Consider the following 14,885-nt stretch of genomic DNA (forward strand, 5'->3'; position numbering starts at 1 on the left):
GCAGGGAGGGGGGGGGGGGGCTCACGGGTCTGAGCGAAGCCACTGAAGAATTATGCCTGTTGTACAGTACAGGACCGAACCTTGTCTCCGTGGTAACCGGCTGAAAAGTAAGGGGAGAAAAAAAAAAAAAAGAAAGAGACTTTACATTTCCCAAATGACACAAATTAAGACGGAGTATAAAGTCAAGGGAACGGTTGCCATAATGAGGCTCTGGTTTCTCTGTTAATTTTCCTACATATATGTATGTGATTGTAACAGCCTCCATTGTCTTTTTTGTATTTCTGTCCTGTATCTCCACTCTCCTTTTCCATTTCTGTATTCCAGTCATTTTCTTCTTTTTAAGTTGACTGCACAAACAAACATTATTTCATAGCAGCAAGATCTTGATGCTCACCCTGTACAAAGATACGCACATAAAGCTAAGACGGATGCTGCTATAAAATGTTGCTTATACAGAAAATGCCATCCAATAAGTACTGTATTTTGTCGTAATAGGCACTTGTGTCTACACTGGCTTTACATCATACTTTGCATAAGTATTAGTCAGTTCTGAAAAGTTTATCAAATGATCAGTAATTGTGAGATAACTTCTCATTTCAAGCCTCTTTTATGGTGCATCTGAAAAATGTATTTCACTGACTACTGAACCACATTAAAGGCTTTGTTGCATAACTGATGCAAGTGTGATATTTCCAACAACTCATTTCAGGCAAAAACAACACTAATAACAATGAAATAATGTTTTATGAAGCACTCATCAAAACATGGTTATAGAATACTTCACAACATGAAAAAACATAATTATAGAATCAAAACACGACACAGTAACACGTAAACTATGGACCTAATTAAGCCTCACTGATAAGCAGATTGCAGCTAAACGGCAGCAATGGTACAACAACATATACTGTAAATGAAAAAGATGACAATCAACAATAACAGAGTGATAAAAGCAATCAATCTTAAAACAAAAATGTGATTATGTTTATAATAGAATCAAAAGATATTACACAATAAATTAGTCAGTTTGTTCAACAGTAATGAGGCCACGCTGGAACATCACCTTGCAGCACGATTGCTGTGCAGTAGTTTGATTAAAAGGTTAAATAATTTTGGAATATGCAACACGTAGTCACAAAACAAAAATAATGAAGGGCTTAAAACTACATTTTCACACAGGGATCCTCTTCATGACAGGGGTCTCAAGGTCAGGTAATAAAGCACGACCGGTTCACAATTTTTCAAGCCTGTCTTTAACAACAGTCAGGTGCCCATATGAACACTGAAACAGGTTTTGCTCACTGTTATCATTCCTCCTGTTCATACTGACCAATAGAAGAACCCCTTCGAATGCACTTACAATGTAAGTGATGGGGGCCAAAATCCACAGTCCTCATTTTGAGCAAAAATGTATTTAAAAAATTATTTGAAGTTAAGATGAAGCTTCAACCGACCGAATGAGTCAAATCATGTCAATATCTTTCAATGTTACAGTCATTTTAGTAAACGTCTACTTTGTGTCTCAATGGACAGTGTTTTCCTGCTCATTCGCAAGGGAAGGATCATAACAAAAAGGAGAACTTTGGCACTAAAAACAGTAGCTTTGAAATAATATTGACTTGATTTGACTGATTTGGACAAGCCTCATATTAGCTTCAAATAAACTTTCAAATAGACTTTTGTGGAAGGAGGGCTGCGGATTTTGTACCTCATCACTTACATTTAAAGTGCATTATGAAGGGATCTCTTAATGACCAGTATGAACAAGAGGAATGATTAGAGCAAGAAAAAAATGTGTCACTGTTCATTTGGTCACATGACTATTGTTTTAAGACAGACTTGAAAAACTGTGAACTGTGATCTTTTAAGGCTCTTATCATGTCAGTTGATATTGTGTTTTAATGGTGCACATTTCCAAACAGGTTTCCAGTCGACACACAGAAAGCATGGAGTTGTTTTTCCAGCACAATATTAATCAGTGATCATCAATCAACTACATCAATTCTGAATTTCACTGGCAACCAGCTGAAATAGAGTTACTATCATCAAAAAGGTAACAGACGTTATCAGTCATCTCTGGTTGTTTCTGGCAGTTTTCAAATCTCATAGCTGAGAAAGATTATTATGAATCAGATTAATGTAATTTACTCCAAAACTGTTTTCTACTTTGTGTTTATTATAACCACTCATCATTTACACTTTAACAGCACCAGAGAGAAAACATTTAATTCAGTGCACTGACTGAGTTGTGAAGACTAATAAGACTGGTTCCCTACAAATGTAACGAATGAAGTAAGCAAAGACTAGATTAAATGTGTTCTAGCCAAAATGAATCCAGACTGTTTTAAAAGAAGTTGACTCCCCACTAAGAGACTGGAGGAAAAATAAAGAGTCGGAGCTCTGGTTTTTCAAGAGTGCAGTAGTGTGTACTTTTTTTTTTATTAGTTGCTATGTGGGGGTGCTGGAGCATCAATAGAAGCTGAACAAAGCTTGAGTTACAAATTGCCAGTTTTTGCATATACCCATGGTCTTTATCAGTGACAGTGACAGTGGGCACTGACAGCACCGCAGTATGAATAAAGCTCAAAAAGATGCCTTTCTAAATTGACTAGACTTTATTTAAGTTCTTTGAGGCAAACATAGGCTGTATATTGTTTTTCTCCCTTAATGAGAGCTATGACTCGAAACTTCAGCAAATTGCAACATGCAACTAAAGAAAAAATAGCACCAGATAAAAAGATATGTGGAATAAAATGTGGAAAATTTGATTTAAATTCACGGACTGGAAGACTGTTATTTGTCCCATTTCTTTGACAGTCAGTAATCATTTTCTTTGTCCATTTTTTTACTTCTGATCCTCTGTATCAGTCTCCCTTCATGTCATTTCTGAATTGCCTCTTTTCCCCCTATACTGCATCTATCTTATACTTTGTACTCTGCTGAATATAATTCACCTCTGATTGCTGAAGCTTTTCGTCTCCTGTAACTTTCCTCTCACTCAGTCCGCAAGTCTGCTCAAGGGATTTTTCCTTTAGCTTTGTCCGTGTCTTTCTGTGTGCATGGTCTCAGATGATTCCCATCTACTAATTCTAATATTTCTTGTCCATCAAAACAACTCATTTCCTGCGGTAATTATTCATTACATGTATTTCCCATATGCATCTCAATTAAGCCCATCCATCAAGAAAATGAAATAAGACTGTGCACAGTCTTAATATGTGGATCAGGTCTTTGTAGTTTGATGACGTGACTTCATGTGTATAAATACCCAAAAAGAGTACACATTAGGAGTTACAACTAGTTTTTTTCTGAAGACCAAGAATTTAACATAATCCTCAGAGATATCTGGACCAAGAAAATCTATAGGCTGCCAAATCAAGTTTAAAGCAGGACTTTGAGGGAATGAAACAGACTATTCATGCTTTTTGCTATGAAACATACACAGCACTTAAATCTGTCCGTATATGTCTTAGAGAGCTAGATAACATCACCAATGTCGCCATCCCACAAAGGCTCTGATTGGCTGAGTTGTTTATCCAAGCGCAGACAAAGCAACACAGGAAAGCAACGTCAGACCTTTATAAATGAGTAACAAAAATCTGAGACATTGGCAGCAATTCAGAGGTCTGGAACCAGTACAGTAGAGAGAGAGAATCATAAATCATCATCTTAAATAAAGATGCAATAAAGAATTGTCCTCATAACTGATTGATCTTCCATTTCTTCTTCAACTGATTAATCATTTGGTCTAATAAATGTCAGAAAATAGCAAAAAATGCCCATTGCAATTTCCTAAAGTCCAAGGTGATGCCATCAAATTAGGGCTGTGGGATATGACCAAAATCTCATATCCCGATATAGGTCATTTCATATCCCAATAATGATACATATCACAATATAGCACATTTTCTGTTCAATGAATTCAATGAATAAATAGTTTTACACCATTAATTGATTATCAAAATATCTGCAGACTGATTTTCTGACCATCGACTAATTAGCCTATTGTTTCAGCTATAGAGGGAAAAGAACCGAGCTGTGGAGAACCAGCAGCCCTTTCCTTTCACAAAAAAGAAGCCATGAGCAACCCAAAAACAATCGTGAATCAACTCTTCCGAAAGTCTCATGTTACCTTTTAAATTGCCAGTCATTCAAAATTGTAGGGTATTTATGTTAGTGCTTAAACATACAGTTCCTGCATTTTATGCATAAACATACGTTATGCATAAAAATACTTCCTTACCTCTGCAGGCGGATTTGGTAACCACAAGAATTTCCGTTCCCGACACTTTCTGCCCTCTCTGCTGCTACACGTTCTGCTACCTGTGAGGAGGCACACATATACAGGCATTTAAGAGCACAGTCAGCACCATGAAAAAATAGCCATCTAATCTACATGACTGGTGGACGAAAAGACAAACACATTGCATGTACACGATTTCAACTCCACATCCACCCTCAGTATGCACACACCCACACATACTCCAACACAGTCAGATCTAAAAAACTAGAGAGCACATACCGAGATGGCACTGATCCTACGAGGCTGCGTGCAAACCACTCGGCACATCGAGCCCATGCCACGGTTGATATGGTCGTCTAGGATGAACTGAGTAACCTGGGTGGTCTTTCCGCAGCCCGTCTCCCCGCTCACGACCAGGACACGGTTAGAGTTGATCAGCTGCACCAGTTCCTGAGGATGGAAGGATGGAACCAGATGTGGGACAGTGCAAGGATTATGGGAAAAAGGGGTGATGGCAGGGAAAATAAGGCTTCAAACTTGAACAAGAGTAATTAAGGAATTCAGACTTGTACATGACAAAATAAAGGCACAGCATGGAATTATAATAAGACATCATTTTTAGCAGAAATTTTGCAATTCATTTTGAGAAGGGCAGAATTTACATATGTGGGATCAAAAACGTACCTCTTTCTTCCCATAAGATGGTAATTTTTCCCTGAATTTCTGAAAACAAGAATGAACAAACAAAAGTTAACACTGAAAAAAAAAAAACATCAAAAGAGAATGTTCTTAATCTTAATAACTTGATAATGGGAACAGTTGCACACCCAAACAGCTCTTGTGAAATTCTAATAATCACAGATTCTGTGAAGTGGTTTGGCATTAATTAATTAAACCCATAATTTAGCACACACTCGCAGGAATCATAAGACATGATAATATTGCAATACTGTGACGTCACAGTGACAAAACTGCATATTAAAAGAATAGCATAATAGTCCTATGATTACCAAGATATTAATCCACCATATTACCCAGCATAATTCTGTAGTAGGGTGTTGTACTAAAACATAACTTTTCTTTACTTTTTATTTATTTAATGAGCAGGATTTAGACCATAGATATATGAAAGAGAAAAAACAAAAATGTAAATGTTAAAGTACAACAGATTGCTTGCACATTGTACTTCACGGAAGCTTGTGAATAAAATATTGTCATACCGAAGGCATGAGTAATTGTTTTGTGGCTGGTAGGAAAGGTGGAAGAAATCAGTTATTAATGAATTCCAGAAAAGGAGACCAAGACTTCTGAAATGAATTGTGGTTAGTTGTAATTTATGGAAAGTTTCTCCAGTTGAGAAGAATAACCTTTTTAGCTATTGTTAGGGATGTTAATGAAAGGTTTAAGGTGTGCAGAAATGTGGATGGAGAATTATTAGATCTGTAAAGGTAAACATTTTTTAACCTGTAAATGTCTGACCTTTTAATTACAGTATTGTTGTATTTTTATTAAAGCTGATATGTGTACACCTTAATGACCTCATTTTCAAACAGAGATTGCTATATTTTGATCATATCACCTTAATATAAAAAAATATCAGTAGGTAGAAAATCAAGGATGAGCATCTAGCCCAGTGAACATTTTGATACTAGCAGGCACATTATAAACTAACTTAATTCAACATAAACTGTCATAGCAATGCGACCAAGACACTACTTAAGCAAGCCCAGAAAACCTCCAGGATGCTCCCTTCAACAGCTTTTGCTGCTGACTGTGTCAAAATGGATGTCACTAATTATACTCACCAGCATTTCTTTGTACTTTGGATCTGATTTCATCCTCTGCTGATCTCTCTTTAAGCAGTCATCCAGTGAACTGTCTCTGACTACCTCCTGAAATAAGAACTCCAGATCCTTGTCTTTCGTTCTCAGTTTATCTTTCTCCTCCTCCTGCTCCTGCTCCTCATCTTCATCCCAATTGTCAGGGGTCTCATCTTTAGCCTGAGAGAAGTTACTAATAGAAAACAATAAAGGGGAAGATCAGTAAACAGTGTAAATATCCACAATGTAGTTGTTCACCAGACAATACTGGTTGTTCTGCGTTATTGGCATGGAGAAATATCCAAAGATTGTATTTTAGGAGCAGGTCAAGTTGGTTTTGGCATGCATCTGGTTTGCTGGCATAGTTACCGTTGTGATTTATGAGTTGCTTTCTTCTGCTCCGCATTAATATCTTCCTCTTCATCCTCAGATTTGATCTTGATCTTATGTTTCTCTTCTTCAGGCAGCTCCCCATCAAAGTAACTGTATACATGGACCATAGATGTATCCATTAATTAAGTCAAATGTGTGTCAGCAAACACATCTCTAGTGAAATAGACACTCTAAGCACTTTAATCCTATCTGGCTTTTCTTTATTGTACAGTAGAAATTACACAGTACACCAAGTTTTAAAAGGAAAAGCTATGCAAGCTCTTCTCACCAATGACCACTTCTGTTTGCAGCTGTGTGCCAGTTGTCAGATGTAGAGGCTCTTGAATCCCTGCCATCTCTCTCCGGACCAGGCTGGTCATTCTGGACAGAGTTAAGCAGCTTGGTAATCTGCTGCTCTCTGGCCTCATCCATCTGGACCACCGCTCGCTGCACAGAGATATGGAGTTTAGCTGCAACCTGATATTTAGCTCAAGTGCCTGACTTAATGTGATACCAAGGCTTGCTTTGAGGCAATGTCTCTAAATTTCATTTTATCCCACACATTGCTGCTGTCATCTGAAAATTTCATAAATCCAAGTTTGGTATTTTTTTTTGTATTTTAGTGACAGCTGAGGAATTACTTCCTTGACCACTTTGTAATTTCTGATTAGCTACATAAAGAAGTTTGCTTACTTTATGTTTTCTTATTTTTTATCAACAGAAAATGAATGGCCAACTATTTAGATAATCGATTAATCACTTTGAGTCATTTTAAAATTTTTCTGGTTCCATTATTCCTCTATGATTGTGAACTGAATATCTTTGGGTTGTAGACTGTTGGTGAGGACAAAACATGATATTTCAGTTTGCATGTTGGGCTTTGGTAAACAGTGATGGACATTTCTCACCATTTTCTGACATTTCATAGACCTTACTACCTCTACTTAACCATTTTGAGGGGGAAACATGCAATGCATGGCCAAGCAATCATGGAAGTTGTTTTCCCTGCTCCTGAAAAGGTTACCTTCGGTGATCATCAACACCTTTTATTAGAAGATGGGGAATTTCTTGCAGTGTATCCAGCATGATGATGAAGGTGCACTGCTCTGTACACAGCGTTGCTCACACAGTCTTTACACATGCGGAAAACTTTGCACTCTGAAACATTTCCATATTGAGGAAAATGCAACTATGGCCCAAACTTTGCAAAGTTTTTATTATAGCTAGCTGACCCCATGTCGGCTTGTAACTTCGGAAAGGGTTACAATACGCTTTCGGGTTGCGCTGCTCTGTTGCGACCCAAGCTGCCATGCTGCTGTCTCATTAGTGTTTTGTTTGTGCTAAATGGTTCAGCTTTTTTATACTTGACAAGTTTAACCTATTGAGGATGTGATGATGGTCTTTTTGAAAGAACTCGGGTGTGCTTCTATGCTACACCCGAGACCAGTCACCTGCTCCCCAACTACTGAGAAAACTGTGGGCTCTGACCTCAAGCAATTAGGTACAACCGAGGAAGAGAGGGAAGTGTGGAAGGGTGAGACAGCAACTATGTTGAAGAGCAAACAGACCACTTCCATGATTCTCTGCAATGTGCGCTCCCTGAAGAGCAAAGCTGATAAATTACGAGTCAACGCCAGAGTCCAACACAAGTATTGAGATTTGTGCCTGCTTGTATTCACTGACACCTGGCTACAGGGGGATGTGCACAACTCACCCGTTGCCCTGGAAGACTTCTCTATGGTGCACTCTGACAGGAGTGACACCTCAGGCAAGAGCAGGGGAGGAGGCATCTGTGTCTTTGTCAACCAAAAGTGGTGCTCCCAATTTACAATGAGGGAGTCCATTTGCACCTCCGACAATGAGCAAGCATTTCTAAGTCTCAGACCCTTTTATCTCCCCAATGAATTTGGGAATATTTTATTATGTTCTGTTTATATCCCACTGAGAGGAAACACTGCAAAGGCAGCCATCTTAATTAAGGACTGTGCACAGACAATTGCAATTCACTGCAGAAGCACCTTGTTTTATTGTTGGTGATTTTAACCTTCACAAGCTTGAAGCCACACTACCTGGATTTAAGCAATATGTGGGCTGTAAGACTCACAGAAACATAATTCTTGATAAATATTATGGCAACATTAAAGACACTTACACAGCCAAGGCTAAACCCCAACTCTGACCATAATGTTGTTCATTTAATTCCTGCTTAAAAGCAGTAAACCACAAGTAAAAACGGTACATGTCTGGGACAATGAGGCAATTGAAACTCTGAAAGGTTGCTTTTCTTCTTTCACCGACTGGAGTCTCTTTCACAGCTTGGACTTAGAGGAGGCAACAGACACCACTGCAGGCTATATTAAACTTTGCAGAGACAATGTCCTAACTCAGAAAAAAATAACCATGAACCAAAACAACAAACTCTATATTTCCAAAGAAATTAAAAAGTGCACAGTTCAGAAAAAAAATTCATTTAAGAGTGTGGACCTTGTGGAAATGGGGAATATTCAGAGAGAACTTAATCATAATTTAAGGAAGGCCAGGAGGAAAGTGAAGGAGAAATTTGAAACTCACTACTCTTCAATGAACAGCAAAAAATTGTGGGATTCTATGAAATCTATGACGAACGTGGTCCCAGCTAAAAAGTCTCTTGGTTTTTTAAACAAGGATGTTAAGGCCAATGAACTAAATGACTTTTATACAAGGTTTGAAACAGCTTATTTCTCGCGAGAGCAAAAAGTGGCTCTGGATATATGACCTGCATCTGACTGTCCAAAAATCATCATCGATCAGCATGCAGTAAAGAGACTGTTCTCACACACCTGCCCCAGGAAGGCCTCTGGCCCAGATGGCATCTCTGGGTTACTGCTGAATTCATACAGTGAAGAGATAGCACAGGTGGTGCCCCATTTACCAGAAGTCTTTAAATACTGTTCTTTCCATCTGGAAAATTTCTATTCCTGTTCCTAAAAAAGCATGCTGTAAGGAAAATAATGACTGTCGACCAGTTGCTTTGACTTCTGTAGTTATGAAACGTTTTGAGAAAATCATTATCATCATTAGTCAACTGTTCATTAGATCCTTCTCAGTTTGCTTACAGGTGTAACAGAGGTACAGATGATGCTGTCAAAACCATGGTGCATTTCATATCTAAGCACTAAAGGTATGTATGTGTACTTATGTATGTCTTTTATTTGTAGATTTTAGTTCAGCAGTTTAATACTGTACAGCCACATCTATTAGTTATGAAGCTAGATGAGCTGAATAACCACCCTCTCATTATTAGGCGGTACCACTCGTTTTTGACCAACTGTAAAAAACAGGTCAGTGTTAATGGTATTCTTTCAGTACCCTGAACCTTGAACACAGGGGCCCCCCAGGGTGTGTTAGTTCACCTGTCCTTTTTACTTTATACACTAATGAGTGTAGAAGCTGTAAGCCTAATAACTAAATCATTAAATTCTCAGATGATACTGCCATCTTTTAGGTTTAATGAGGAAGGACAGCAACTTTTCAGAGCCTGGTCTTGAATGTTAAAAAGACAGAAGAGATGGTCTTTGACCCTAGAGGAGTGGGTGAGCACAGGCCTGTGGTCATCCACGATGTAACCATCTCACAGGTCCCTCTCATACGTATATCTTGGTGTTTTTTATTGATAGATCGCTAACCTGGAGCACGCATATTGACGGTCTTTGTATCAGACTACGATAACGTCTGCACTTCTTGCAGCGACTCAGTTCGTGATGTTGATCAGAAGTTTTTGGTAGTCTTTTATCAGGCGGTCTTAAGAGCCTAATTAGATACGACATCACAGCTTGGTTTGGTAATCTCTCTGTGCAGCTAAAGTCCAAACAAGTCCAACTGCACGGAAGATAATAGGTGTAAGACAGCATCCATCCCTGCAGTATATCTATGTTCAGTTCTGAGGCAAGCCAACAAGACAAAAACCGACCCACCCATGTTCTAACGTTACACACTGAGTACCAGCTACTGCCAGTACCACACTGTCGATTGAATAGATTTAAAAACTCTTTTATCCCAACTTAAGTAAATGGCAGTAGATGAAATAAGGACGAAATCGATATAAAAACCAACAGATTTATTTTTACTTATATACTGATGATGGACTATTTTCCAGTTGTAGCACCCTTTTTTTATCTACTAAACACAAGTGCATGTTTTTTCTGTCTTTTTTACTGTATGTTTTATTATTATGTTCTTAGATATGTTTCTTGTTCCTTGTAGCTGTCCTACCCTGACTTTTATGTATGTGGAATGTTTTTTATGGATGCTGCATGGGTGGAAATTTTACTGATAAAGTGAATCTTGGCTTACTCGACTTAAAGGTGACGGTCACCTTACTTTGTGCATGCTGAAGGCTCTAAATAGTTTCTTATGCAGTCACAGACAGACTCGCAGACAACCTGCAGTCACAGACAGTCATGTGCAAGAGCATGAAAACATAACGGTGCTTACTGATCTCCGGTCAGCCTGTTTCCTCCTCACGGCTCCGTATTTTGCGTACCACAGACCAATCTCACGGCCCTTCAGGTGGGGCGGAGGACGGTCCCGTTGTCCACCACCTCCTTGGTCCTGGTCAAAGTTGGAGCTGTGTCCTCTCGACCCTCCTCCTCCTCTGTCCCATCTTTCTCTGCTACCATCTCTATACCCTCCTCGACCTCCTCTTCTGCCTCTTCTCCCACCTCCACCACCATATCCATAACTCATACCGCCGTCAGAAACAAGCGGCGGTAGCACGAAATTATACAATTATGTCAGAATATCTGTTTATCAGCAAATAACGATGTGTTGGAGTCTATTCGCTAAACGTTACTTTAGCTCGTAGCTGTTGGATGAATTTGTGGAGCAGAGACCGGAGTTAGCGCATATGACGCTACAGCTACGAAGTGAACGTTACCGACAGTTCAATACTCAACAACTACATGTACAATTGCAAATGCTGTCCCGATAATTCACCCGTAAAACAGCAACAACAATGAGATGCCGCTGTCAAGATGTAGGCTAACAGTTCTAATGCTCGTTTCCATCCGGCATGTCGCACAGTATAGATGTCAGCACTTTCAGTCTCTGGAAACTGACGTCATGGTCTGTGATTGGTTATTCACATTCAAGTCTCTACAATACACACATCCATGCCATGGGTGTGTAATAAGAGCTCTTATAATACATCGATGATCCATGCAATCCATACAACACAATAAATACACTCTTGATGTCATGTGAGAAACCTTAAAATCTTTTTAAGGATGTTGTTACAATGTTTAGAGAATACAGACTGTAATATTGTCAGTACATGTTGTGGTCTTTACATTGATGTTGATGTAAACAACCTATTACCATGGCAACAGGTAAATAAAAGGCAGAGCATCTATTTTAATCCAGTGGCTGTAGAGATATTAATGCATGTGTATGTGGACTGTGCACATGTGACAAGTGTCAATAAGTTAACACAATGAGGTTTTATTCAGTGTTGTCCATTAATTCATTATTTACCAAACTTACATTTCCTTAATGAGTGATAAAGCAGAATCTGACTGTGTATCAGGCTATAGCCTAGAGTACATTTCAAATATATTTGTTCAGCTTTAATCTGACAGGGGCAAAACACACAGGCAGCGACTGAAGATGAAAAATATAGTTAAAGATTTTAAAATATATAGAGAGAGATCAAACACATAGAGATATGACTGTAAGCTCACAGTCTGATCCAGTAACAATGTGTTTGGGTAACTGCACTTGAAAAGACATCTAGGTTAAAATAGCCTGCAGTAGATTTTAAAATTTCAGACATCTATTTGTATCTTGGCATAACAGGACTCAGCGATGCTGCTCGATCCAGCTCACTCAGAAATTTCAACATATAATCTCCAATATTATAGAAATTATGTTCCATCAGTGCGACCAATCACATCATGAATAATAGAGATAGTTATTCATTGATCCCACATGTCTAAAGCTTCATACCGACTTTTTAGATTTAAACTGAGATTGCATATTATGTGCAATTAATTTCAGTGCAGGAGCTGCTCTCACAGACTGACGGCTGTCTTGTGTGCACAGTGTTATAATGGAAGGACATGCAGAGGTTTTATTCTGAGTTGAGAGTGAATTCACGCTGTGAAATATTTGAATGTGAGAGCAATAACCGCTGTTCAAAGAAATGACTGATATGCATAAAAGCGGTAACTTTAGACAGTCCTTGATATCCACCCAGGATTTTGATTCTGACATAGCCTACAGTAACCCTGCGCTAATGAATGTGCTTTGATACGCGCTTTGATATTGACTGAATGAATGAGGAAATGAAACAGCGTGTCTGGCTCTGTAAGCGGGAGGAGACAGAGAGAAACTCAGGGTTTGATGAAGAAAACCTGCCAGCGAGCAGGTTAGATTCACAGAGTCAGTTACCATGGTAAATGACCCAGAGTTTAAGTTACTCTCTTTCTGAAACTGAAAACCCAGAGTTTCTCTCATCTCATGGTTAACAAACTCAGAGTTTTTATTAAATCCGTTTTCCGGAATACACCCCTGTGCTTGTTCCACAAAATGCATACATAACTATAGCCTTAATGACAGACAGTGCAATAAAAATGTCATTAGAGTGAGTTAGAAGTCATTTGTTGACCTTATTTTTTAAAAAGTCAGTTTTAAAAGCAGTAACAATATACCTCCTTAATAAGAGGTTTGATATTGAGCTTATAAACGTATATTTTCCAAAGCTGATTCTTTTTCTTTCAAAATATTAATTATTGTTGTGCCCAAAACCATAAAAATTAAAAAGTGACTCTGGAATAGTAATTTGCTTTTTTGACAAAAAATATTGAATATCTTGTAGACAATGTGGTGTTGCTTGCAAAATATTATTTACATAATGGAGATTTTACAAGTTACTTCCTGTGTTTGAAGTGAAACAAATTATGTTATGTATGTTACATAACATAACATAACATGACATGACATGACATGACATGTATGTATGTTATGCTGCTGTATTCTAGTGTCTGTTGGATTTCTGTACAAAGTTAATCAAACAGAAGAACCTCCAACTATTCATTCCCCAGACCCTACCCATGACATTACCCTTCAAACTCTAATCCTACTTATAATTAAAAGTCCGACTCTCGTCTTGACCTTGGAGACCTTTAGGAAGCAAGCATAGGAGAAATAAAAACAAACAAAAAAAACATGAACTTTTAAAAGTCCTCAGGCAAAACCTTCAGTTTGACAAACATATGCACAGAGACAGTCGGTGCTGTCAATGTAACTAGTTCATCCTGCTCACAGCTCCATGGAGCATCAGTGAATGACCTGTTGTCTGGTTGTCTGGGCCTTAAAGGTTACAGCTAAATGAAAAAGATCTACCCTGACTGCTATAGACCGTATCATCTCAAGGGCTTCTGGCTCTGCTGTATTATGGGCATTGTGGTGAATATCATCTATCAGCAGTTTCAAAGCAATTTCCTCACATTTATAAAAACTCTGCAGCTTTTTCTCTGTTGTAAAATGTGATACTAATTTATCTATCCATATACAGTTTGATGATTATAGTGATCTATCACCCTCTGAAAATTCATAAAACCATGATACCATGATGTATTAATGACAGTAACAATTAGACAATAACAACATGTCTGAAAACAACAAGTCAATGCTGAAGTTAGCGAGAAGCAATTAACAGTTAAGAGATCATTTTCAATCAATAATTGGTTCTGCTTTGTTCTTATTTGAGAATTTTGTGGTGGTTGGCAATTACAGTGTGCTCTCATTTCTTTTCTTTACCCTTCATTGACTCTGTTTGTTTTTGGATGTTCACATTTTCAGCAACATATCTAATTGGATTATACTCAACAGTCTCTAGTTTTAAATTAGCTGGAATATTAAATGAGTAAAAGATGTGTTCGTTGCATTTCTCTCTGTCTTCTACTCCCCTCTCTCCCTCTGTCTTTGTCTTACAAAATCAAAAAAAAAAACTACATACATGCAATTAGTGCCATGAAGCACATGGGAGAGAATAGAAAGAGAGATGAAAGGTGCGAATCAGTCATTCATGTGGTTTGTGCATGATGCTTATGATAGCTTGCAGAGTAGATCCATCCCTCCAAGCTCTGTGTCCCTGTCATGACCTATTATGCATCACCACTTTTAAATGAACTTCTTTTCATACCCTCTCCTGCTGTGTTGTCATCATGGCAATGATACAGATGAGAATATGATACGCCTCATTTTATAATCAGTGAAGTGAACAGTTGCACAGTGTGTCCATTTTCATAGCCTTATCCACATTTTGTAATTAAGGAAATCCAGCTTCACACACAGGCAACAACATAGATACAATGGAAGAAAATCATTTCCGGAGATCAGAAAATGTATTCATCTGGATAAATTGAATTATTTACTGTCCCTTTGTGTGAAAGATAATCTCTATTTATTTA

General features: G+C 38.2%; 1 protein-coding gene across 1 annotated transcript in view; it reads right to left on the minus strand.

The window, feature by feature from the left end:
• Positions 1–11,502, minus strand: part of dhx36 (DEAH (Asp-Glu-Ala-His) box polypeptide 36) — a 28,031-nt gene extending 16,529 nt beyond the window's left edge. The window contains exons 1-8 of the mRNA XM_042413463.1: positions 10,909–11,502; positions 6,725–6,882; positions 6,433–6,546; positions 6,049–6,256; positions 4,928–4,966; positions 4,523–4,693; positions 4,244–4,323; positions 26–100 (exon numbers count right to left, since the gene is read on the minus strand). Coding sequence (XP_042269397.1) covers positions 26–100; positions 4,244–4,323; positions 4,523–4,693; positions 4,928–4,966; positions 6,049–6,256; positions 6,433–6,546; positions 6,725–6,882; positions 10,909–11,160 — 1,097 coding nt within the window. The 5' untranslated portion in view covers positions 11,161–11,502. The remainder of the gene's footprint in view (positions 1–25; positions 101–4,243; positions 4,324–4,522; positions 4,694–4,927; positions 4,967–6,048; positions 6,257–6,432; positions 6,547–6,724; positions 6,883–10,908) is intronic.
• Between the last annotated feature and the right edge of the window lie 3,383 nt (positions 11,503–14,885).

The sequence above is a fragment of the Thunnus maccoyii genome, chromosome 6 (genome assembly GCF_910596095.1).
Source record: "Thunnus maccoyii chromosome 6, fThuMac1.1, whole genome shotgun sequence".
NCBI classification, from domain to species: domain Eukaryota; kingdom Metazoa; phylum Chordata; class Actinopteri; order Scombriformes; family Scombridae; genus Thunnus; species Thunnus maccoyii.